At 46.5% G+C, this 27,271-nt stretch overlaps 2 protein-coding genes across 2 annotated transcripts in view; one reads left to right on the top strand and one right to left on the bottom strand.

Annotated features, from left to right (window-relative positions):
- Positions 1 to 27,271, top strand: part of UROD (uroporphyrinogen decarboxylase) — a 68,963-nt gene that overhangs the window by 14,149 nt on the left and 27,543 nt on the right. The window lies entirely within an intron of this gene.
- Positions 1,482 to 18,978, bottom strand: EIF2B3 (eukaryotic translation initiation factor 2B subunit gamma). Its single transcript, XM_069981233.1, has 12 exons — positions 18,920 to 18,978; positions 18,134 to 18,288; positions 17,675 to 17,817; positions 16,565 to 16,724; positions 15,487 to 15,598; positions 13,116 to 13,205; positions 12,517 to 12,611; positions 6,235 to 6,425; positions 6,001 to 6,072; positions 4,353 to 4,501; positions 3,046 to 3,149; positions 1,482 to 1,605 (listed from the first exon to the last, which is right to left on the bottom strand). Exons 2-12 carry the CDS (start codon positions 18,285 to 18,287, stop codon positions 1,553 to 1,555), a joined length of 1,323 nt encoding a protein of 440 aa, XP_069837334.1. The 5' UTR covers position 18,288; positions 18,920 to 18,978; the 3' UTR covers positions 1,482 to 1,552.

Genomic DNA, 27,271 nt, shown 5'->3' on the forward strand with positions numbered 1-27,271 from the left:
AACCTGAAATTGTTCACCATATTACACCGAGTGATAATGGCTAGATAAAATTGTTACTACGATCGTTATTGCGATTATTACTATGATCGTTTATTCCTTCTGATCCCAGCAAAACAATGAACAATGTGCAATTACACTGAACGATTAGTGAAAAAAATGCGGAACTTGAGCGAACGAATGTGGAATTACAGCGAACGATTAACGATAATTTTAGTTTCAGATCTAAATCAACGATCAATGATATATGAACAATTTTTCAATCGTTGCCAATTACACAGAACGGTTATTATTTAAATACGAACGATAAAACAATTTTTCGAACGATAATCGTCCCGTGTAATAGGGCCCTAAGCGGCTATACTGTGTTTACATCTGAGCCTAAAAAACTGAAAAGAAACTTATCTCTGCAGTTACAGTGGGCAGAGGGAAAAAGCCCCTGCCAGACTACTTCATGCTCAACCCTGTTAAATAGTCTTAGCCAGACAGCAGCTGCTTCCCATGGTGGTAACTACTTGTCAGAACACTTACTGCCCCCATCATCCAAACCTGCCAGTTCCTTTATGTCCCTATAAAGCCATGTACCCCCTGCATGAGGGCTGCAGCATCTCTCCAGCCAAATACATTCTTAGAGGGTCTCCACTGAGATGGGTCACATTCTATAAAACCTGCCTGTGCCTATGTGTCTAACCCCCCCCCCCCATGCCCATTGTGCCCTCTCTTACTGCTGCCAGCCTCCCTGGGCACAACTGTACCAGGACACCCAGCTGCTATGAGACCTCACCTTCCTCTGCCCTTGGGCACCTCAGCCCCACAGAGAGCGGCTATCAGGCCCTGACCACCCACGCTGCACACCGCACCCTCCTCACATGTCATCCCAGCACTGCACCCCTTCACTGCCAGAGCCGCCGGCTACTGTAATAATAATGGAGTGCACCTTGGTGGGATGTGCAGCTCAGGGGGGGCAGAGAATATCCAAACACATTATACAACATGGAATAAATGAACAATTAGCTTGCCCTCTGTCCTGTCTCTTTTCTCCTCTCTGTTCTCTGCACCCTCCCAATTTGTAACTAGCTGGGTGGTCTCCCCCCTCCTTACCCAAACACAATTAACCATTTAAACACAAGAGAAAGAACTGATTACATTGTGTCATAGCCCAGAGGAAGTGGGGGAAGAGCAGGAGAGGTGGCCGAGGGGGTCCCATGGACAGTCATAGTAGAGGGGCTGTGGGAGAGGTGAAGAGGGGTCCTGCTCCTGTGTGCAACACCACACCGGCCAATAAACAGAAGAGAAACTATTGAAAAGTATTGTACTGGAAATAAGTGGTCACAAATATTTCATACTATATGATATACTGATATAAAGAAAAATGAGCAGGGTCCTTCAATGTGGAATTGTGGTAAGAGAGAGTGATGAGAGTTCATGGGTACATAATCCCCCCCCCCCCCCCACACACACACACGCCAAAACAAACAAACAGATAAACCTCCAAATCTTTTATTATAATATAAATAAGTCATGTGTTGGGGGTGGGGCTTCTTCCGGGGTGCCGCTAGATCTCCATCAGTTGTTCGTTCCCCACAATGATCTCGTTTACTCGTTTTTCTGGAGAGAAAAGATGAATAGTGCAAAAAGCAGATTACACAACGATCTGACACTGGATGTTATAGGGCAGAAGAAAGTAATAGCCACCTACATGACTATGCAAATAGCGCCTGAGTGAAGTCATGTGACCACACGGGGGTCACCGCAGCATTGTGTAAACTTTCTATGGCTCCTGGGTCTGTAGTTTACTAGATGTAATGAAAGAATGGTGGGTCATGGGATGCCACATCTGTCACAGCAGAGACTTCACCATAAATATGGCGCCCCCTACTGTTGCAGGTGAGGGGTGGGATACAAAATGTCATTCTAAGGTGAAAACGTATTACCCAAGTATCTGACCAGTTGGGGGTCTGATCTTTGGGACCCCACTGATCAGAAACATGAGGGTCCCTGCCATTAAGTTGGGGGGCAGAGGACCCCCATTCTCATGATAGGTGGAATACTGGCAGTCAGACCCCCACAGATCTCAAGGATGGGGGTCCCTTATCCCCCATGTGAATGAAGGGCTTCATTTGCTGCAGGACTTCTGGTGATAGCTGAGCTGAAGATGCACCATCTTGGGGTATAAGGTACTGGTCTATCCACTGAATGGATGATAAGTTTTACTCTTAGGATGATTTATGTTTTTTTAGTCCCTGATCCCCAGGACTGTGGACCCCCCATTGTACATATATAGATGAGAGATCTGTCACAGCTATACATCTGGCCAGTCATACTCCTCATACACCTGCACTGGCAGATGAGCGTGACCCCCACAGAGCCTGTTGAGTCTGGCCTTAGAGGTGGTCTTCAGATCAGCTCTGACTTTGGTTGACACAAGCCGGCAGATGCTTACAATAGCCGTGTGAGTATTTACACCGTGCTCCACAATGGCAGAGGGTTCGCTTACATTTGTGGGGCACTCGTGCCGGTCTCTGGGTGGTGGAATCGGAAGCCGTGTATTTTATCTGCTTATATTCTGTACTGACACTTAGTTCCCACTGTGCCGAGACCACCCACAGAAGACAAATCCCAGTCTATGCTGCCCCCCCACCCCCACCTTTGCAAGAAGCTTCAATAGCACAACACACGCCCCACATAGAGCGGCTATTATGGCAACCATGGATGGTATTATGTGCGCAGAATATCCAAATCCCAATGAGCAATGTAAACCTATCATATGTGAGCGGAGGGACCGTTAACTCCGTAATGACCAGACTATGTGACGCCAAAATAATACAAAGAAATCATGTAGTCGCAAATCAAAGATCCAGGATCAGGCTGCAGCCGGCGCCAAATTATCATGGGCTCAATAACATGAGCGCAAGTATCTAGCTGTGAATCCAGTGTAGACATCTGGACCCAGATTTAGGGGCGCACAGCAGGGTTATCAGGGGTCATATAGGCTGGGTTCTCAGCTGAACACTGATCTGTCTCGGGGTGCGTGCATCCATCACTCACCTTTACTATTGATCCGCTGACCTGTGCCCAGCAGACAGTCTTTGATGTCGGCACCGCTGTTTATGATGGCTTTGTTACAGATGACGCTTCCCTGGAGGGTGCAACTGAGGGAAGAGAAAGAGACTGGAGCATGAAATACTGCAAACCCACTGACTAATACCTGAATCTTAATGTCATCAGGACAAAGTGTTACCTAAATGTGCATCAAACACACAGCTGGCTAATCCCGACCACCTCAACAAGTAACCAGTGCCCATAGTTGTAAAACAACTTTCCACTGATTTTGAATGGCGTCAGCACTGTAACATCTTTCTGCCTGCTCCACATCTACTACTCAGCTTGTGTGTCAGTCCTCACTGTAGTTTAAAAGTTCTATTCATGAACCAGAGCTTGGGGCTCTACTCTGCTAGAGGGCAAACCTAATACCTCCTCGTAATAGTCTCCTTGTGGCAGGGATCTATAGGGTCAAGATAAGATGTCATGTGCTCGGCAGCCATATTACCAGCCCTTAAAATTTTGAAAGAGCTCATATTTTTGCACATTTTGGGGTAAGCATGTTACAGGGTTAGGAACAGTGCGATCCAGCTGTGTAAACTAGAGTGAGGGGCTGCTGACGTTACATGCAGAGGTGAGGAAACATGTGCAGAAGGGCAGGAGATGGGACAATGCCTGGGACTCGGGGTGGGGTGTGGAGCTGTCTGGGGGTGGGCTCCTCCTGTGAGTGTGTGTGTCCCTGATGGAAAGGGGGGGGGGGGGGGGATTACACATATCTATGTGTTAGAACAGCCGGACCACCAAACAAGATAAGAATAAGGCACCTCTGCTATCAGCACGGGCTGGAGGCACCCCACCCCCGCCCGCAGGCACACACGCCTGCTAAACAATGGGACCCCCTGTAGCCAGCACATGGCCCACAGCATGATAGCAGGGGTCAGAAATGGCAACCACCGGAATAGACATATATACATATATATCCCATTATGGATACAGCCGAAATGTCATTCACATCCCCATGAGGCCGTTATGGGATGTTTAATGTCCTCAGTCATTCCTGGTATACAACTCACCATCAGACATTTATACATTGCTCTGGGACGGATGTGAGAAAGTAAAGTGCTGCCGAATATGTTAGTGCCATAGTAGTCATGGGAAATAAATCCCTAATAAAATGCCTCTGGTCTCTTCGATGTCCAGCCCTACGCTGGCAATGAAATGGTTAATGCATGGTCACAGACTGGTAATTCATGGCTCAGCCCCATGGTGCAGTGCCACCAAGTGGCAGGAGGAGGAATGGCAGAAGCTCCTACCTGTCCTTTATAGTGACGCCGTTCATTATGATGCAGTTGGTGATCTTCGCTCGCTCTTTGATGACGCAATTGGCGCCCACTAGGGAATGCTTCACAGATGTCTTCTCCCCGATCTTTGTCTGTTCCCCAATCATGCTGTCCGCGCCCACCTGTGGGGTAATAAAAACATTATAGACTGTTGGATACCAAGTGACTTCATTACTAGTGCACCCTGTTATAATACGGACATGGACAACCACACGGATCCATCAGGTGAGACCGAGGATGAGTGCTAATCTCTAATGGTAAATCCTCTACCGTCAATCTAATCATCTACTTCATGCAACCAAAGCTTATCCATTACCTAATAAAGGCTCGGAAACTTTGTGTTTCTAATTGCTGTCAGTGAATGGAAAATCCACTATATCTAGCTATGACTTGTCTGAGCGAAAAAACATGGTGTCCAGACTCATATATTACCTACACTGACACACTGTAACAAACTCTCAGGATAGAATGGAGACCTCTGCTGCTGAGGTGTTACATTCACAGAGCATTGTCCACACAGTAATGCTGTAAGAGACTGTCAGGATAGAGACCTTCCCTGCCGAGGGGTTTAGCTCACATAGGACTGTCCTCACTGTAATAAGCTGTGATAACAGGAATATATTAGGACAACTTCTGGTGCGTGGCATGGTGTTAGAAATCTGCAAATCTGCAGCCGGTTTCTGCTGTAAATACCTCTAAACATGGTACAAGCTTGGCATCTCTGTGAGATCAGTGCTTGTTTTTGTTGCCTTGTTGTGCCAGGTTGCACAAACGATCACTGTATTGTTTGTGCGTCCATTTAAATGTATTGCCATAGGGGCAATAGCATTACATTTTGCTTCAGTACAAAAATGCGATCATCCAAGGATCAGGCATTTTTCCCGTCCTCGGCTGATGGCTGTCACTTTTACACAGGCAGTTTATTGGCCGAAGGAGCAGTTCTAGAAAAGGTCCTGGCTCACAAGCAGCCCGTGTAAAAGGGCCTTAAAGGGGTGGTGTCACAAACAAAGCTAGGTCTATAATGATACATTATGTCAAATGAAACATACTTCTAATGTACAAGCATTTCTTAAAATGTATCGTCTGAAAGATAAAGACTCATTAATCCCCCCAAGAGCTGTTTTGCTTTATTATCTGTTAATAAGAAAACAACATCCCTTTAAGGCTGCAGCTACATGGTGATGTCATCACTATAAGAGCTTCAGCATGTCTCCTATATCTATGATGTACTAAGGATCACACACACCAGTGACATCATCACTCACTATAAGCTGAAGCACGTCTCCTATGACTGGTGATGGACTCAGGATGAGGGATGCAGTTACATAATGTCCTTGCACACCAGTGACATCATTATCACTCACTATAAGAGCTGCAGTATTGTCCCCTTATTGTGATATACTAAGGATAAGGGATGCAGCTAAATATTCATGTTGTCTCACACTGGTGACATCACAGAGCTGTGGCGCATCACCTATGAGTGTGATATACTGAGCAATCAGGGTTGCAGCTACATGATGATGTGCTGCAGTGTTGTCTCCTATGACTGTGATGTAGTGTAGATCAGGGCTGCAGAAGGATGCATGTTTCTATGAAACAACAGAATACCCCCTGTCCTCACCATGAGCTTATCTGTGATGTCGGCTGTCGGATGCACTCGGGGCTCTTCACTACAGATGGAGCTCTGCGGAACCTACAAAATGTAACAATAGGGTCTCAAGTCATGTACAGATATTGAAGAAACATTAGAACCTTCTGTACATACAGGAGGAACACATAGGGAATAGAATAAAAAGTACTGTATCCCACAGTGACAGTATCTGAGCAATAATCCCATAGGTTTCTATTTAGTCACCTGTTTGTTGGCCTCGATATACATGGCCAGGCTGTTCACCCGGCAGCAGAGTTCACTACCAGCCACGTGGACGTAACAACGCAGACGGCCACCATGATACGACTCCCTCATGTCCCCCTGGTGGTCGTTCCAGCTGGACTTGTTTAATGCCATTTCCAGGAGATCATCCCGGGGTATGTAGCTGTAGATGTCTATATGGGGGGGGGGGGGGCAAAGGGGCAATAGGATAGTTACTTGTCAAATGAACTGGGCTGTTTCTCCTCTATACATATTAGTATGGATATAGTAATATACAAAAAGTATATAAATTACAACTATAAGCGTTTCCAATAATTTTGAATTTAATAATCCAGAGAATCAGTTAAAGGAGAAGTCCGGCGAAAAATGTTATTAAAGAATTTTATTGCCCCCCCCCCCCAAAAGTTATACAAATCACCAATATACACTTATTATGGGAAATGCTTATAAAGTGCTTTTTCCCTGCACTTACTACTGCATCAAGGCTTCACTTCCTGGATAACATGGTGATGTCACTTCCTGGATAAAACGGTAATGTCACTTCCTGGATAAAACGGTGATGTCATGACCCGACTCCCAGAGCTGTGCGGGCTGTGGCTGCAGGAGAGGATGATGGCAGGGGTACACTGAGGGACACAGGGCACTGGAGGGACACTGAGCATCCCCCTGCCATCATCCTCTCCAGCAGCTACAGCCCGCAGAGCTCTGGGAGTCGGGTCGTGACATCACCATGTTATCCAGGAAGTGACATCACCATGTTATCCAGGAAGTGAAGCCTTGATGCAGTAGTAAGTGCAGGGAAAAAAGCACTTCCCTTACGTCCCATTGGCATCACAACATATGGGGGGTAAATTCGCCCCTGCGAGCCCCTGGGACGAAGGAATATTTAATGAAAAAACAACAATTAAATTTTAATCCCCTCCTCCATGAGGTATAAATAGGCTCCACCTCCCCCTAGACCTCAGTCTTTTTTTACTTCGTTGCTGTTAGCCCTAGGGGACTTTGTCCCTCCTCCGTTTTTATGCTTTGTTAACCTGTTGCATTCAGGTTTTCTCTCCAGGTAATGATTGCTGGGATGCCGCTGGAGCCGGTGTCCAGGTAGTATCCTGATATTTGCTTCTGCAGGTCTTAGCTTTTAAGTTTTTCTTACCTAGTGCATCTTGGAACGCACTCTGCGTGTCACCCGAGTGGCTGGCTTTTCTTCCATTTGCGTTCGACTGTGGAACGCATCGGCGCTGCGTGCGTCTCAGCACTGTGGCATCAGCGCCATGTCACTTCCAGGGGCCGGCAGCGGCGCGCGCTCTCTGCATGCCGGATTAGCTGTGTGTTCAAGGCAGAAGGTAAGCTGTTGCTACCTCTAGGTCTGGCTGTCTTCCTCTGGAAGGATTTTCTGTGGCTCATTTGGATCTAATAGAAAACATCTGAGTGCAAAGTGCTGTGATCTCTCTTCTATATACTTAAAAGTAAGTGTTGCTGCCACCTAGTGTCTCTTTCCGATATCACTCTAGCCAGGCTAGTGGTTTATATGTATTGTAATACATTGATTATTTGCAGATGTCTGAAATGGAGACCAGTCCTGCTGCTGGAAAAAGACCTTCTAAGGAAGCACTTCAAGTGCCGAGTGTGAGACTCCACTACCTGACGGCTATGGATACCGTAGGAGGATCATTTTTTCCAGATAAGATTCATCCTTTCTTTCATAAAAATATTTATGAATGCCTAAAAATATTTATAATGCCTAAGTACGCTGTCCTTCATGCAGACCTAAACCTATGAGGAGCCTGATGTTCAGGAGGTAGTTGTATGGGTCAAGGACTATGTGCAAAAGACTTTAGCAGCTAATGAGAATCGCCGCCCGTGTCCTAAGTTAAAGACCAAATGGAGCATTTCTCTCTCTACTCCCAGCCTTTGAGTATATTACTTTATGGCTGTAGGATTATGGTCATTTTCAGTTTTACTGTGATTGATGAAGTTAAGTCATCATCTTCTTCTGAAACCTCTTCTACTTCTGAAGATGAGAAAGAATTATTCAAGGGGTATTTCACAGCTGATAGAATTCACAAGCTCTGCTAAGCTGTGCAAGCTGAAATACACCCTGAGGAAATAGAAGAGGATAGGATTGGTCCTCCTCAAAAAAGCCTAGGGTTTTTTCTGTGGGTAAGACTTCATTGTCTATGTTACAGGCGGAATGGAAGGAACCGGAAAAGGCTCCGGGTTTGAGCAAGAGGTTTAAGACCTTATATGTTCTCAAGGAAGAACAATGTAAGGACTGGATTGAGCCTCCAAAGGTGGACCCGGCCATAGCCAAACTGTCAAAATGTACTATGCTGCCTGCGGAGGACAGATCCAATCTTAAGGATCCGATGGATAGAAGGGTGGAGGTAGCCCTCAAGAGATCATATACGGCAGCGGCAGCCCAAGGGGCAGTCTCCATTTCTTCTTTGAGGTTTCTAGAAGCCTAAGAAGATGGCTGACCAAGGTCCAGGAAAATTTGGAAGGTAGAGCTAGCAGGGACAAGGTCCTTTGCTCCTTAAAAAAGGTCATTATGGCCATTGACTTCCTCTGCGATGATGCATCTCAGGGAACCAGGTTAGCGTAAAAAAACTAGTACGCTCTCAACCGCTGCCGAAGGGCGCTATGGTTAAAACCCTGGGTTGGAGATGCTAACTCCAAAATTCAGCTCTGTAATATGGAGTTCCAGCCAGGTAGGCTGTTTGGCTCTGAGCTGGATAAATTAATGGAGGAATTGTCTGACAAGGAGGGGAAGTCCCTACCATTGTCCTATAAGAGCGGTGATTCCTTACGCAGAGCAAAATCTCCTCAGCGAGGCAAAGGGAGATACCAGTACAGAGGTCGAGGAAGAAACTATTCCAGAAGAGGTTCCGGGAAGCAGCAGAATAAGGACACCAACAAGAAACCAGACTTCTGACGCAGAAGCTGTCCAGTGGGAACACGTCTGAGTTTGTTTCTCCCTGCCTGGGAAGAATTAAGAAAAGATCACTGGGTGTTAAATATTATTCAAAATGGTTATGTCCTTCATTTATCATCTCTTCCTCCTCCAAGATTTCTTCTGTCAAGAAATCTTAAGCCAGAAAGACACTTAGTCCTAGAGACAGAAATTCTTTACCTCCTTTTCATTGAGGCTCTAGAGGATGTTCCTCTATCTGAGATCGGTCAGGGAGTTTACTCCCCAGTGTTACTAGTGCTGAAGCCATCCGGAAATTGGAGGCTTATTATAGATTTGCGATATCTAAACAGGTGCATCGTAAAGAAGACGTTCCACATGGAGAACATAAGATCGGTAAAATCTATCCTCCAGGAGGGAGATTTTATGGTCACCATAGATCTACCGGATGCATATCTTCATGTACCGATTCTGAAGGCTCACAGGAGAGCCTTCGCCATCCAAATACAGGGGAAGGTAAGACACTTACAATTCAAAGTCCTTCCATCCGGAATACCTCCGCACCCTTTGTTTTCACTAAGGTAGTGTCACCATGATGGTTCGCTTCCGTTTACAGGGGATAAAGTTATCCCTTACCTGGACGATTGGTTGATTATGACTCAGACTCAGGATCTTCTGAGAGTTCAGTTGAACTATGTCCAGGACATACTTCAACAATAAGGTTGGCTTATCAACATAGAGAAATCAGACTTAATTCCTAATTCCTCCTCGTCAGGTATCCATAAGAACATAAATGCGCTTTCTAGGGCTCCTTGCCTCAGCTGCGGACGCGGTGCCATGGGCGTTATGGCACATGAGATTTCTTCAGAGAGAAGCACTAACAGTATGGAACCGAGGACTGAAGGACTTGGATGCGATGATGTTCTATCGACTCAAACAAGACATTCTCTAATGTGGTGGAGACAAGTCAAACATGGAGTTTTATTTTCAGAACCACACTGGATAACCATCACGACAGATGCTTCAGGAACAGGTTGGGGAGCTCATCTGACAGTCATCACGACTGCAGGATCTTGGAGTCAACAGGAATCCGCTCTGCCCTCCAACGTGAGGGAGCTCAGAGCGATTTACCTAGCTCTTCTTCATTTTTCTCCTCCTATTTTACAGAGAGCAGTCAGAATCCGGATGAATGACATGACCTGTGTGGCGTACCTAAACAGGGAGGTACCAGATCCCCTTCTCTCCTCAGGGAAGTAGAGAAGATTTTTCTGTTGGGCAGAAACCAGAATAACCAGACTCTCTGCGATTCATATCAGGGGTGTCGACAATATATTGGCGGATTGAGTCGAGGCCTGACATTACCGGGGGAATGGTCTCTCTCAAGGAGAGTGTTCATTCAGTTAACCCAGAGGTGGGGGCTTCCTCAGAGAGACCTCATGGCATCAGCAAGCAATGCCAAACTGAGGAATTTCTGTTCCCTTTACAGGGCAGACAATCCCACGGTATTGGACTCAATGACAATACCATGGACATACCAGCTGGCGTATATCTTTCCTCCCATAGCCATGATTCCCAGAGTTTGACTAAGATCAGTCTAGATCAGTCGTCAGTAATAATAATAACTCCCTTCTGGCCGAAGGGGTCATGGTTCACCCTGCCCATGAATATGAGCAGAGGGGAATTTTGGAGATTACCTCTGCATCCGGATCTAATATTCCAGGGTCAACATCTGTGCAGGAATCTTTCCAGCCTCAGCTTGACAGCTTGGAGACTGAGAGGACCGTATTGGACTCTAGTTTTTCTGAGAAGGTATAGTATACTCTTTCTCACGCTCGTAGTAGCACTACAAATAAATCTTATGCACGTATTTGGAAGATTTTCAAGATTGGTGTGCAAGCAGGAGTATTGATGGACTTAAACCTTCTACTCCACAGTCATTGGAGTTTTTACAGGAAGGCTTCTATAAAGGATTAAAACCTAGTTCCATCAAGGTGCAGTTAGCAGCCCTCTCTGCACACCTAAACTCACGTTTCTTTCAGATCTTGGAGGTAAAGAATTTTGTTAAGGCTAGACTAGGCCTAACCTGGTAAAGCAGGTAGACCCATGGGACTTATCCTTTGTGTTGAGACGCCTGTGTCTTCCTCCCTTTAAGCCTTGGGAGGAAGTAAACTTCAAGTTAACATTGATAGTTTCTCTTTTACTAGCCATTACCTCTGCTAAGAGAGTTGGAGAACTTCAAGCCCTTGGCTCCGCACCTCCATACGTGATTTTTTTCCCAAGACAAAGTTATCCTTAGGTTCCTTCCAGGATTCCTGCCTATGGTGGCTTCATTTGCCAACATCAACCAGCCAATAGTATTGCCTGTATTTTCTCCTACTGGATCATCTAAAGAAGACTTGGATCTTTCTTTATTGGACATATCCAGAGCTATCAAGATCTATCTACATAGAGTAGGTGATTTTCGTAAAGACAAGAATTTCTTTATCCCTTTCGCAGGAAAGAACAAGGGGAGAAAGGCTTCAAAACCTTCAATATTCAGATGGATCTGTGACTCCATTGCCTTATGTTACTCCTCTGCTGATCTGGATCCACCAGAATTTACCAGGGCTCACTCTACTAGAGCTGTGGCCTCCACTTGGGCAGAGCGTGCCGCTGTGCCACTTGAGGACATATGCCAGGCAGCTACCTGGTCGTCTTTGACTACCTTTGTGAGATATTTCAGGCTGGATACTTCTTTTCTTGTCAAGAACAACCTTTGCAAGATCTGTTCTTAATGCGGACGTAATAAATAACCCGCCCATTGGGGATAATGCTTGCTAATTCCCCATATGTTGTGATGCCAATGGGACGTAAGGGAAGCTAAAATTATTATGTTAATTTGTTTTCCCTAAGACCCATTGGCATCACAAGACTCCCTCCCTGTGTTTTATGTTTCTTTATAATTAGACTGAGGTCTAGGGGGAGGTGGAGCCTATTTATACCTCATGGAGGAGGGGATTAAAATTTAATTGTTGTTTTTTCATTAAATATTCCTTCGTCCCAGGGGCTCGCAGGGGCGAATTTACCCCCCATATGTTGTGATGCCAATGGGTCTTAGGGAAAACAAATTAACATAATAATTTTAGCTTTATAAGCATTTCCCGTAATAAGTGTATATTGGTGATTTGTATAACTTTTGGGGGGGGCAATACAATACTTAAATAACATTTTTTGCCAGACTTCATCTTTAATCTCTGGTCCTTTACAATATCACTAATCCAGACAACGGCAGTGAAATGAGTGACAGTAGCGTATTCTATGTACAATGGCGGATGTACTCTATACAATTATTTCCAGCTCGGATGCTTCCATCCTCTTACCTTTCTTGCCCGTTTCATGGTCCACATTCTTGTGTGAGGAAAACTGTTTACTGACCAGATACGGCACCAGCTCCCGGCGGATAGAGGAGAAGGAGCTGCAAGAGGAAAGAGGAAAGTGTCTACAGCCGCCCATAAACATCCAACAGTGTCCACTGACAACCTAACGTCTATAGGAGCTGGTGTCAGGAACATGACATCAGGGAAAACTGGGATACCACAGGTTCCATTTCTGTCCCTTCCCAATTGTTTTGGACTGTGAATGTATATATTGTCGCATTGTGATATTGATTTTGCCTTTGTTAATGTCATTCTGGGAATTATTCTAATAAAGAGAGTTTAAAAAAAATTCTGTACCTTCTATCACCTTCTCAGCCTGTAGAGATTCTATCCTATCTCCAAATGAAAAGTCACATCCTAAATTATACTCCAGAGCTGCACTCACTATTCTGCTAGTGGGGTCACTGTGTACATACATTACATTACTTATCCTGTACTGATCCTGAGCTACATCCTGTATTATACTCCAGAGCTGCACTCACTGTTCAGTCATTGGGTACATACATGCAGTAACATTTACGTACTCAGTAACATTTACGTACTCATTATCAGCTAAGAAATCCACCACATATTTCCGTAGACAGTACAGATGTGCATCCAGCATTCCCATCTTCATGTGAATTCGGGGATACCTGGGGGTAGAGGGTAACAGTGATGTGTCAGGAATATATATTATAATCCGGGAGCCGTACTTTACATTGTGTGCACAGGCCATCTTGTGCGGCCGCTCTTCAATGAATACCGGACGCACACAATAGACCTATCAAGTATTTTGTGTGGCTGCAGTGAACCCCGGCTGTAGTGTATACAGTGTGTATACACTACGGCTGTGGTTCCATAGGCTGCAATGTAATTGGCCACTTTTAATAAACAAAAAGCTGCAACAACGTCCATTGAAAAATGCTAAAATATGTAGTGTGAACGTGGCCACTATGTGGAAAATGATGCCAGTGGCCGCACCATGATGGCTTGGTGCGCTGTTGCTTTATGTCCCCTAGTTCTGTGTTTTCACTTCTTTCCATTATATGGATTCCTGTGACAGAAGCACAACTGCTGTGAAGAACGACATATACACGTACAGGGCGTATATAAGGCTTTCTGACTTTTACATTATCCAGGGAGCTGGGAAGGTGTATGACAACAAGAATGGCAGCTGTGACCTGAGATACAGCAGAAATCCTATAAGGAAGATTTAGGTTTTACATGTGGGGGGATATATAGTGAGAAGGGGCAGATGTGTATTGCCCTAGATACCCCAGGAACATGGGAGGACCAGCCCAGCCAGATGTCATATTTCTGCAGGGATCATCAGTGTCCTGAGCGAGGTACCTACTGCCTCCCCCTCATAACACCAAGTGATGGTGGGGGGGCTACATGTGTATGTGGACAGGACCATGGAATAACACAGAAATATACAAAGGATCCAAGAGATTGACCCCTAGTCCGGCCATGATGGACACAGGTCACAGGTCAATTGGTTTAAAGATTAGGGGTCACAGAATCTCTGCAGGTGTGATGCCCTCCTGGCCTGCCGCTCATCTCAAGTTTCATGGGGAAGGAAATAATTGCAGATCCGATACAATGTAATTGCTTTATATCAGCTATGTATTATTATGCATCAGCTATGTGTCATTGTAAAGTATGCATCAGCTATGTTATTATATAGTATCATGTATTGGCTATGTGTTATCTATCAGCTACGTTATGGGGCTGCGTTCACACTACGTATATTTCAGTCAGTATATTTCAGTCAGTATTGCAACCAAAACCAGGAGTGGATTAAAAACACAGAAAGGATCTGTTCACACAATGTTGAAATTGAGTGGATGGCCACCATTTAATGGCAAATATGTGCTGTTATTTTAGAACAACGGCCGTTATATTGAAATAATGGCCGTTATTTACTGTTATATGGCGGCCATCCACTCAATTTCACCATTGTGTGAACAGATCCTTTCTGTGTTTTTAATCCACTCCTGGTTTTGGTTGCAGTATGAGGACCACAATACTGACTGAAATATACGTAGTGTGAACCCAGCCTTATATAGTATTGGCTATGTGTTATTATGTATCAGCTACGTTATTATATAGTATTGGCTATGTGTTATTATGTATCAGCTATGTGTCATTGTAAAGTATGCATCAGCTATGTTATTATATAGTATCATGTATTGGCTATGTGTTATGTATCAGCTATGTTATTATATAGTATTGGCTATGTGTTAATATGTATCAGCTACGATAGTATTGGCTATGTGTTATTATGTATCAGCTATGTTATTATAAAGTATTGTGTATCAGCTATGCGTCATTATTTATCAGCAATGTGTTATTATGTATCACCTATGGTATTATATAGTATTATGTATCAGCTATGTTATTATATAGTATTATGTATCAGCTATGTGTTATTATGTATCACCTATGGTATTATATAGTATTATGTATCAGCTATGTTATTATATAGTATTATGTATCAGCTATGTGTTATTATGTATCACCTATGGTATTATATAATATTATGTATCAGCTATGTCTAATTTTGTATCAGCTTTGTGTTATTATATATTATTATGCATCAGCCATGTGTTATGTATCTACATTGATCGTTAGGTTTCAGTCAGTGAAGCTTTTGGAGTAGGGCACCATACGTATAGTAACTCTGGTGAAACATCCCATCACTGATGCCCTCGAGCAGCCATAAGAGGTAAAGCATTGCCTGATCGTGACCACATGTGAGACATCGCTCAGACCTCCCATCACTCAGCACAGACGTCCTGTAGCCTCGGTGATTCATCACTTCCGGCGCCCCCTGCAGCTACACACCTGGGACCAACAGCTGGCAGACCGCACAATCATAGCCCACGTATGGAGGAATCCGACCTACAGTGTGACGCGCCGCTCCAAACTCACCGCTGGAAGATGTACTTCTTTAGGTCCAGACCATCATCCAGGTCCTCCTCATTGGCCAGAAGCAGGAGCCGTGATCCGCTGTCGTCCACCCCAATGAAATCTCGTTCCTCCACTGCCAACAATAAGAGAGAATCATCTACACAGGCAAATATAGATGATGGGACTGCCGCAGTGTGCACAGTACAGGCTGCCACAAGGAGATCAGGCTCTATCAACAGAAACCGCATGGATACAATCCCCAAATATAGCGTTCATAGTGCGGTTGGATCACCGCTGCATTTCCTATGTTTTTATTTTTCATCAAAGGAGAAGTGCTTTTTTTCCTGCACTTAACGCAAACACGGAAAAAAACATACAAACGCTCTGCAGATGTTGCGCTTGGTGGGATTTGAACCCAGGACCCCAGCAAGGCTACCGTGCTAACCACTGAGCCACCGTGCTTTTCCTGCACTTACTACTGCATCAAGGCTTCACTTCCTGGATAAAATGGTGATGTCACGACCCGACTCCCAGAGCTGTGCGGGCTGTGGCTGTAGGAGAGGATGATGGCAGTGCCTCCAGTGCCCTGTGTCCCCCTCCCATCATCCTCTCCAGCAGCCATAGCCCTCACAGCTCTGGGAGTCGGGTTGTGACATCACCATTTTATCCAGGAAGTGACATCACCATTTTATCCAGGAAGTGAGGCCTTGATGCAGTAGTAAATGCAGGGAAAAAAGCACTTTATAAGCATTTGCAAGTGTGTATTGATAATCTGTATAACTTTTGGGGAACAATACAATCCTTTAATTAAAAAATTTAGCCGGACTTCTCCTTTAAAGTTCCCTTTTGTGCAGAGGACCAGCAAGCTGCTACTCCTATTATACCCCTATTATAACACTTTTCTTAGTGATATTGTTCCCAATACCTTTAATAGGCAGATATAGAAAAACAAGCAGAAGCTTCTCTCTCTTTCCTGTCCAGTTTTGCTACAATGTGTCAGTGCAGATAAACTATGGGCAAACAAGAGTCCAGACTTTTCAGCTGCAGAGGCATAATTCTAGTAGTCAGACATACCGCCACGTGCATGCCGGCCACTCACCAGCCCTCTGCTTCCCTTTCTGGCCAGGGACGTGCTCGCTGGGCTCCGGTGCTTTCTGCATCAGCATGGCGAGCGTGGCGTTGTGCGCCCGGAACAAGTCAACAACTTCATGTAATGCAACTTCTGTGATGAGGTCGCAGCTAAGTACCAGGACGTCACTCTAATGGGAAGCAACGGAATCAGACAGGAGTCAAAATCCTTTCCCCAGATATCTCATCATAATGGTCAATTATAGAAAACTGCTCTAATCACTTTCAGAGCTGCATTTACTATGCCCCTACTGGAGTCCCTTCCACAGCTGCATTCACAATGCCCCTACTACAGTCCCTTTCCAGAGCACCATTCATAATTCTTTCACTCCATTCCCTGCTAAAGCTACATTAACAATGCTTCCACTCACCTTCTGAGCTGCATTCACAATGCTTACACCCTAGTCACTTTCAGAGCTGCATTCATAATGCTTCCGCTCCGTTCGCCTTCAGTTACACTTACAATGCTTACAAGCTGGTCACTTCCACAGCTGCATTCACACTTCCACTCCAGTCCCCTCCAGAGCTGCATTCCCAATGCTCATACTCCAGTCCCCTCCAGAGCTGCATTCCCAATGCTCATACTCCAGTCCCCTCCAGAGCTGCATTCCCAATGCTCATACTCCAGTCCCCTCCAGAGCTGCATTCCCAATGCTCATACTCCAGTCCCCTCCAGAGCTGCATTCCCAATGCTCATACTCCAGTCCCCTCCAGAGCTGCATTCCCAATGCTCATACTCCAGTCCCCTCCAGAGCTGCATTCCCAATGCTCATACTCCAGTCCCCTCCAGAGCTGCATTCACAGTACTTCCAGGTTTACTGTGACATCACGCATCGCACGGCACTGGTCTAGGATAGAATCCACAGTAAATATGAGGAACCCCTAAATTAACCCTTATACGTCTGTCACATCTCACACTCCAGTCACATCCAAATGTGCAGTGAGAATAGCTAAGAGATTAGACAGGGGGAGGCGGTTCACTAGTTGTATCAGCTGGGGCTTAGGGAGGGCTGGGTAATACACAAGTACTGCCTGGTATTATACAGGGCCACAGAATAATGTTCCACCATCTTTGCTTTACCTTAATCTTGGGGTAGATGTGGCGGAGGGAGTCGGCGGTCCCCATCTCGGTGGCCTTATCCTCCGGCAGACATACCACCTCCACCCTCATCTTCATGTCTGGGACATATTTCTGCACCTCGCGGGTGGTGACCACAATGACCTCTGTGACCACAGAAACCACACATTAACCTTACCCAGAAGGTAATCCCACAACCCCTGTCATGTATTCTCTATACTGTCTGTCAGCTCCTGGGAAAGCTGGGTGAGAGCCAATATGGCTGCAAGTTTTACTGGTTAACACCCAGTGTTTCTGGGGTCCCAACCTGCACGGTTAGACAGCAGCAGCAGATATATCACCGCATAACTAGACAGATATACTGAGTGACAGCCCCTAGGGCAGGTGTAATGACAGCCATGTTGGTTGTCACCCAGCTTTCCCACAAGCAGAGAGAACAGAAACACAGCTCAATGGACTTACCCTCAAATCCGGCTCGCTCCAGCATGTTGAGCGGATACCACAGCAGAGGTTTATTGCCCACAGGGAGCAGCGGTTTCAGGATGCTGGTGGTGAGGTCCTGCATCCGGGACCCCCCATACACCGCCATCACCACCGCCTGTAACTCCACCGCCATCCTGCAGGGGGCAGCAAGAACATTATGACTCTCAACCATCTGCATCCACAAACAATGTGAGGGAAGTTTCTTTGTATCACAAAAAGTTCCAAAACTTTGTAACATACTTTGTTTCATTGCCCCCTCCCCCTTTTAGTAATAGAACAATGGAGACCACACCCTCTTTCAGGTAACCCCGCCCACTTGTACAAATAGCTGAGACTGTCAGGGCATGATGGGACTGATGGCAACAAGAGACAAACAAAGGGACACTGACCTATAGCAGTCAGGACATGCTGGGAGATGTAGTTCAGCTATAACAAAACAAGGAGCTCTAGGCTGGCGGGGCATCATGGGAATTGTAGTTCTGCAGTAGCCGCAGGTTGGGGGAGGGCTGGGCTATTGCTGTAGGTCATTGATGGGAGCTGTAAGGGAGGCCCCTGGGATTGTGCGGCATGTTGGGACTTTTAGTTCCACACCAGCTGCGACTATAGTGAATCTAGCTGTGTGACTGTAAGGAGACATGCTGGGACTTGTAGTGATGTGAGATTCATAGGGCGGCAAGTAGCGGCTCCGCGCAAGTACACAAACAGTGGTCGGTAACCGATATGATTGACATGGCTATCACACCCGGCGGGTGAGTGACCCGGTACCTGTCAGATGGCAGCGGCTCCGGCTTCTGTGGATTCTGAAGTTCCGGCGCTGGAAGACGGATCCCGACCAGGGACAAACAACCTCAATGCGAATCATAGACCACGTGTTCTCCATGTGCCGTGTGTATAGACTGTCGTCACGTGACCGCTGCTGCTGCTCCTTACATAGTGTCATCGGCTGAGAGCCACAGATACAGAGAACAGGGGCCCCGGCTGAGAGCCACAGATACAGAGGACAGGGGCCCCGGCAGAGAGCCACAGATACAGAGGACAGGGGCCCCGGCAGAAAGCCACAGATACAGAGGACAGGGGCCCCCGAGCCACAGATACAATGGACAGGGGCCCCGGCTGAGGTCCAAAGATTCAGAGGACAGGGGCCCCGGCTGAGAGCCACAGATACAGAGGACAGGGGCCCCGGCAGAGAGGCACAGATCCTGAGGACAGGGGCCCCAACTGAGCCACTGATACAGAGGTCAGGGACCAACTGAGAGCCACTGATACAGAGCTCATGGACCAACTGAGAACCACAGATATGGAGGTCAGTGGCCCGAGCTGAAAGCTTCAGATACAGAGGTCAGGGGCCCCTATTGAGAGACACAGATACGGAGGTCAGGGTGTAGTGTCCCAGCACAGGGTGCTGTTCTAGTGGACCTGAGTTATTAACTCCCACAGGTTCACACAGGTGGGAAGTGTACTATTGTGTTTACCCCACTAGGTGTCACTTGTCTTTGCTATGTGTATTGTGTATGTGAACAGCCAAGGTACAAAAAGTTAAAGGGGTTGTCCAGCGAAAATCTTTTACTTTCAAATCAACTGGTGTTGGAAAGTTATATAGATTTGTAATTTACTTCTATTAAAAGATCTCAAGTCTTCCTGTACTTATCAACTGCTGTATGTCCTGCAGAAAATGTTTTATTTTCAGTCTGACACAGTGCTTTCTGCTGACATCTCTGGCTGACACAGGAACGGTTCAGAGCAGGAGAGGTTTTCTATGGGGATTCATTCAAAACAGAGTTCCTGTCTGGACCAGAGATGTCAGCAGAGAGCAGTGTGTCAGACTGAAAATAAAACATTTCCCGCAGGACATATAGCAGCTGATAAGTATGGGAAGACTTGAGATTTTTTAATATAGAAGTAAATTACAAATCTGTATAACTTTCTGATATCAGTTGATTTGAAAGAAAAAGATTTTCGTTGCACAAACCCTTTATATAGTATGTTACATGGTATGTACAGTATTGTCCAGTCACAGATGCTGGTGCTTGTCTTTCTGATTCTATCCTAGCTTCTCTTTCTCCACACACACAGCCCCCACCACTCATAGGAGGGTTTAGTTAGCCCCTGTAGGAGGAGTTAGTTCTTGGTGGGAGGAAGTAGTTAGTTCTGGGTAAGTTTTCAGAGTGTGAGAATCAGCGCAGCCACAGAGTTCTCTCAATGAGCTCTAAAACAAGTATGCAGTGCTAAGTTTTACAAAGGGGAGAAAAGCCAAACAGGGATTCTCCTTGCCCAGGCCAGGAACCTTTCTAAAATGTGCAGGGCAGTTACCTGAAGCTATAGGAACTGACCCCAGAGGGACAAAGCTATGGAACGTCTATGTATCCCACTGCGCAGTGCAGTACAACTGGGAAACCTCGGGAGTCTTCTTCGCCCAGATAACAAAGGAATGGGGCTCGTACTACCCACCTAGGACAGGTAGCCCGCAACTAGGGGGCATAAGGCGGTCAAGGACTAACAAGTCATCCGTGAGTAAGAGTAGTCTCCCACTTCTGTTCACTCAAACTGTTCAGGCAGAGCACACTACTACCTTGGGCAGGGCCCTCTGGCAACTCTTCTCTATTCCTAAAAGCAGTGGTGTTCTACTTCAACTATCAACACCTAAATATTCTGCAAGATTGTAACCGTTATACTGTACTGGATTGCACTGTTACTACTTGTACTGTTGCACTACGTTGATCCAAAGTAAGTTAACATTTTGTCATGTTAATGTGTTTTCCCTAAATCCTATTAGCATCACAACAGATGGGGTGTTCTCCGCCCCTATGAGCTCCTAGGACGAAGGAATTTTAATGGTTAAACTTGTGACTCCACCCCCTGAGGCTATATAGTGGTGTCTATCCCCCCACACCTCAGTTAATTTTAAAGTAGTAGAAAAGGGAGGGACTCTTGTGATGCTAATAGGACTCAGGGAAAACACATTAACATGACAAAATGTTAACTTCCCTTACGTCCTATTAGCCTCACAACAGATGGGGATCTAGCAAGAAATACCCCCACTGGGAGGGCACTCTGTAGATACAGCACTCAGAACAGATCTAGCGAACGCAGTTTGCTTAGTGAGGATGGAGTCTAAGGGATAATGTTTGACAAAAGTCAAAGGGGAAGTCCAGGTTGCTGATAAGCAGATATTCTCAATAGGAACCGAGCAACGTTCAGCCCAAGATGTGGACACTGCCCTAGTGGAGTGGGCTCTAAGAAATTCTGGTGGCTGAAATCCTTCTAGGTCATAACATGTCTTTATGCAATCCGAAATCCATCTCGATATAGAGGGCTTGGAAGCTTTCTTGCCCCTGAATCTTCCCTGGAATAAGATGAAAAGATTTTCCTCCTTACGGAATTCTATCACCCTTGTCAGGTAAGTCCGAAGTGCCCGTACCACGTCAAGTGAGGAGAAATCCATTTCTTCCTCTGGTGGAGGAAAAAAAGCAGGTACCAGGATTGATTGATTTAAATTCACCTGTGAAGGCACCTTGGGTCTGAATGAAGGTAAGAATCTCAAGATGACTCTGTCCGAAAAGAATGACACATATGGCTCTGAGGAGCCTAAAGCCTGTAATTCGCTTACTCTTTTAGCTGACACGATTGCTAGTAGAAAAACGACCTTCAGAGTGAGGAACTTGAGTTCTGCAGCTTCTAAGGGTTCAAAGGGTTCTTTGCAAAGACATTTGAGGACTAGGTCTTACTAATGGAGGTCTCAGTCTATCAATTGCTCTGGTGAAATCCCTTATTTCTTGGACGAGTAGTAACTTACGGCCTAAGAAGGCTGACATGGCCGCAATTTGAACCCTTAAGGAGCTAGGCCTCAAACCCCTGTCAAACCCATCCTGCAAGAAGTCCAAGATCTCTGGAATTGTTGGAGAATTCGGGTCGATGTTTTTAGGAGTAGCCCAGCGCTCGAAGATCCTCTTTATCCTCTGATAGGATCTGTTGGTCGCCTCACTCCTAGAGTGAGAAAGCGTTTCCAACACCCTTTGAGATAACCCACTGGCTCTCAGTACGGGCCTATTAACCTCCAGGCTGTCAGATTGAATGATTTCAGGTTGGTACAGAACTGGCTGTTCTGGGAGAGAAGGTCTTGCTGCAGCGGTAGTCTCCAAAAGTTCCCTTTGCACATGTTCCAGAGGACCGGAAACCACACTCTTTTCGGCCAGAACGGAAAGATCGCAATCACTGACGCCTGGTCTCGCCTGATCTTTGCCAATACTCTCTGTATCATTGATACAGGCGGAAAAATGTATGCCAGCTGGTACTCCCAAGGTATGGACATGGCATCTATCACTACTGGGCTGTCTGTCGGGTATAGGGAACAGAAGTTCTGGAGTTTGGTGTTGGCTCGTGTCGCCATCAAGTCTATCTGGGGAAGGCCCCACCTGATCACCAACTGCTTGAAGATTTCCTGTTTCAAACTCCATTCCCCTTGGATTGTGAGTCCCCGGCTGAGGCGATCCGCTAGTACATTCTGTTCCCCTTTGATATGGGTTGCAGATAACCTCGTTATCTTCCCCTATGCCCAGTTGAAGATCTTCTCTACCTCCTTGAGGAGAGCTTGGGACCTGGTGCCTCCCTGTTTGTTTATATAACAAACGCAAGCGATGTTGTCTGTCCGCACCTTCACTGCCTTGTTGATGATATTTACAGCAAAAAATCATAGAGCCAGGGCAATCGCTCTCAATTCTCTGGCATTGGAAGACATCAGAGATTCTTCTGCCGACCAAACCCCTGACACTTGACGCTCCTCCAGATGTGCTCCCCATCCTGTTCCAGATGCATCGGTTGTAAGGACTACCCATTGGGGTTCTTCGATCTGCCGACCGTCTTTTATATTGGTCCACCAAGCAAGAGATCTCCTGCTGCGCTCGGAGAGCCTGATTCTGTTGTCTAGGGTCTCTTGGGACCTGTCCCATGTCCGCAGGAGTTCTACCTGAAGGGTACGCATGTGCCACAGGGCCCAAGGCACGGCATTGGCTGTGGACGAGAGGAGACCTAGAAGTTTCATTACCGTCCTTATAGGAACCTGTCTTGGAACTGCAAGATACTGACATCCTCGAACAATCCTCTGTTTCCTCTCAGTCGTCAAGAATAGTCTCATCTCTACCGTATTGATTACGAACCCTAGAAATGTTTTGGATGTTGCAGGGATAAGGTCCGAATTGTCGTGATTGACTATCCATCCTAGCTGTTGAATGAACTGCAGAATCGTGCGGACATGCGCGTTGAGGAGGTCTTCCGTGGCTGCTATGATCAGCCAGTCGTCCAAATAGGGGATTATCCTGATCCCCTGTAATCTCAGTTCCGCTACTACAGAGGACACCACTTTGGTGAACACGAAGGGAGCAGTGCTTATGCCAAAGGGTAGTATCCTTGAATTGCAGATGTTTCAGCTCTTCTTTGATGTAAACTGCAATCCGTAGCAGTTTCCTGTGCGGAGGCCAGACTGGTATGTGGAAATATGCGTCCTGTAAATCGAGGGATGCTAGGTATTCGTTTCTGTGAAGGACGAACTGGACTGAACCTATGGTCTCCATACGGAATTTTTTCTTTACAATGTATTGATTGAGAAAACGCAAGTCTATGATTAACCTCCACTTGCCGGAGGGTTTGGGAACTAAAAATACTGGGGAATAGACGCCTCTCCCCCAGTCTTCTGGAGGAACCTCCTCCAACGCCTGTTTGGAAATTAAGGACTGGATCTCTTCTTCCAGGATCCTGCCTCTCTGGGGTCCTGGTCTGTGAGAAATTAAATATCTTTCTGGGGAAAAAGGATCCAGCGACAGGGAATAACCTTCCCGAACTAAATTTATAACCCAGGGGTCTTTTACTGCAGTCCCCCAGATCTCGGAAAAATACATTAGTCGACCTCCCACTGGAAGGTCCGCACCGTCAAAATTCTGCCTTTTTGGAGGTTCCTTTGGCCTGTTGTCTTGTGTTGCCTCTTCTAGAGGCATAGGCTCCTCTTCCTCTAGAGGAATAGCGGAACTGCCGAACCCTCTGAGGGGTTCTCTCTCTGAAATCTGAAAATTTCGCTGGGTCTGAGGGAGAGACTTGCCTTTTTTGTCTGAAAGGTCCAACATGAGCTGATCCAGCTCCGTACCGAACAGACGCCCAGGAATATATTCCAGATTGCATAAAAAGTATTTCGATGAACAGTCACCTGTCCAAGGTCTCAACCATAAAGCCCTACTGCTTGCGGTTGATAAGGACATGGACCTAGCGGCAAGTCTTACTTGCTGCAATGAGGCATCACACAGGTAATCGATACCCATATTTACCTGTTTGAAACGGGTTAGAATGTCATCCCTCCCTACTCCAGTCTCTATATCCTCTTGAACCTTCATGAGCCATCTTTTCAGTGCCTTGCTGACTTCTAGTGCTGAGATAGATACCGCCTCTTGTGCGGCCGCTGCTGAATACGCTCTCTTTAGAGAAACTTCCAAACGTCGATCCATGGGATCCTTTAGGCTTGATCCGTCGTCAGCCGAAACTAAGGTTCTTTTAGATAACTTTGTGACTGCCACGTCCACTTTAGGGGCAGGCATCCAATCTCTAGATTTTTCTTCCGCCAGTTGATATAGGGTTTTAAACCTGCGAGATAATACCGCCGCTTTTTCAGGTTTCTCCCATTCCATTCGCATCATGTCTAGCACCGACTCCTCAATATCAAACCCTCTGCAACCTCTAGAAGTAGACGGCCTGTCGTCATCTTCATCCGGCTGGTTTTGTGCTTTGACATCCCTAAGAAGTTTGGCAAACTTCTAGGTTGGAAAATAGGTCCTGACTCTCTCCAAGTCTTCATCCTCATCTGGAGACGTATCTACAACTTCATCAACTACCATATAGTCCTCCTTTTCTGGAGAGCCGTGCCTGGGGGACTCCTCCCTCCTAGGTCTTTTCCTGGCCACAATCCCTGGCTGAAGCAGGGAATCCTTGAGGTTACTGAAGGCTTGATTAAGGCCTGTAATGTAAATGGTATTTAGTATAGGTTTTGTACCTTGGAGTAGGGGGAATGGATGTGTATGGGCTTACCACTAACAGACTGTTCCATATAGTCTTTCACCCAAACAACCACATCGTGGATAGTAGGCTCCCTGTTCTCCGCAGGGGAGGAACGGCACTCAAGACATTTTATATATTCCCAATCCTCTGGAAGGGTCTTATCTATAACAGCAAGATAAAATTAGAATCCTGACCAATAAAAAAAGGGGGTTTGAATTTGGTGCTGTGCACCACCTACCACACTGTGCACAGGTCAGGTGTTTCTTTTTTAAAGTGTTTTTCCTCCCAGGAGCACCTCCTGAATCCTCTCTGGAAGACATCTGTAGAACATCCATTAAATCAAATAGCAAGCATAAAACTTATTATAGAAATCCTTGTTAGCTAGCTCACCCTTGATCAGAAAACGTGCTCAGGATACCACAAATAGACAGCAGCAGTACACACAGTAACACAGCAGCTGCCCCCGCCAACTCGCGGGTTTAAATGGCCGAACTGGCGCCAAAAGGTTAGGCCACGCCCCCTCCCGAACGCCGTCTGAGAAAAAATCCAATGCGCTCTAGCTGGGAGCACCCGGGATCTGCCAAGAGCTAAAACGGCGTAGGAACTACAGAAATTCTTACAAATACCTGGTTTGTGTACTCCAGTCTCCCCCGTACGGTAACCGGAAGTGCGTCACGGTAGCTGTCGTCACTTCCGGTTCCGGACTCCGGGAAAATGGCGGCGCCCATCGATGGAGACCCGAGCGCCGAGGTCTCTCAGGAAGCGCCCGTGTCTCACCCAGAGGTCCGGCTACTACAGAGGACACCGCTATCTTCTAGTTCCAGATCTGTACAAACATCCTGGAGCTACAAGGGACGAAAGAAAATAATTGAGGTGTGGGGGGGATAGACACCACTATATAGCCTCAGGGGGTGGAGTCACAAGTTTAACTATTAAAATTCCTTCGTCCTAGGAGCTCATAGGGGCGGAGAACACCCCATCTGTTGTGAGGCTAATAGGACGTAAGGGAAAAGTACTTTATGTTTGCCAATGCACTGGACTCAGGTGGAATAGAGAGAGCGATCAGCCGATGGTCATGTCATCGGCTGATCGTTCATTTAGGTTCAAACCTAAAATCGTTGTTCGCCACCCGCACATCGCCAAGGTGGAATAGCGGTGCGCGGCGGCGAACGACGATCCAAGCAGCATACATTACCTAGCAGGGCTTCTCCTCCGCTCCGTCTTCCTCCCTGGGTCCCGCGCGATGCATCAACTCCAGAGCGGCCTGACTGAGCTGTCAGACCTCTCAGCCAATCACAGGCCAGAACCGCAGCGTCCAGTCATTGGCTGAGCGGTCTGACAGCTCAGTCAGGCCGCGCTGATGCTGTGCCGCGGGACCTGGGGAGAAAGACGGAGTGGAGGAGAAGCCCTGCTAGGTAATGTATACTGCAAGGGCTGCAAGGACATCGTTAACGATGTCCCTGCAGCCCTTGCTAAACAATCATCGGGGGCCAGTAAACGAGCCCAGTAAACGAGCGCCGATCTAGCAGATCGGCGCTCGTTTACGTCATTGCTCGGCCCATGGAATATGGCCCTTACTCCTGCACCTACACACATCTGTACACTTGGGTTCATGTCTATCAGTGCTTATGAGGCGCCAGGTGTCCGGGGTTGGTCCAACACCACTCCATGCTACTGTGACGAGTGCCGAAGTGACCCTAGACCCACTCAGCTACCACACCACCGTACCAGCTGATCCAGCAGGGAAAAACCAACAACTCCCCCCCATGCCTCAATGGGCATCGCAAGGGGCCCCGACTGAAACACACAGATACGGAGATCAGGGGGCCCCAACTGAGAGACACAGATATGGAGGACAGGGGCTCCAGCTGAGGACTATAGATATGGAGGTTAGGGGCCCCAGGATAATCTATACTCTGTGGGTCGGCGCCATGACAGCAATGTTAAATCTATGTTTATGTTTCTACTTTTTACATTTTTATTAGTTTTGCACAATGTTGGTTTTTCAGGGGTGCACTGTGGATTTTATTGCTGCCATTTGTTATACCTTCTAAATGTTTTTGGGGCAGTGAAAAGTTAACA

This window comes from Dendropsophus ebraccatus, chromosome 8, assembly GCF_027789765.1.
Source record: "Dendropsophus ebraccatus isolate aDenEbr1 chromosome 8, aDenEbr1.pat, whole genome shotgun sequence".
Taxonomy (NCBI): Eukaryota; Metazoa; Chordata; class Amphibia; order Anura; family Hylidae; genus Dendropsophus; species Dendropsophus ebraccatus.

Bases quoted from the DNA above. Each gene is read 5' to 3' on its own strand.
- EIF2B3 (XM_069981233.1), bottom strand. From the start codon at position 18,287: ATGGCGGTGGAGTTACAGGCGGTGGTGATGGCGGTGTATGGGGGGTCC. The intron at 12,612-13,115 runs GTACGTAAATGT...TTCCTCTTGCAG, and splicing joins GATTTCTTAGCTGATAATGA to CTCCTTCTCCTCTATCCGCC. The intron at 4,502-6,000 runs GTGAGGACAGGG...ATTACCCCACAG, and splicing joins ACATCACAGATAAGCTCATG to GTGGGCGCGGACAGCATGAT.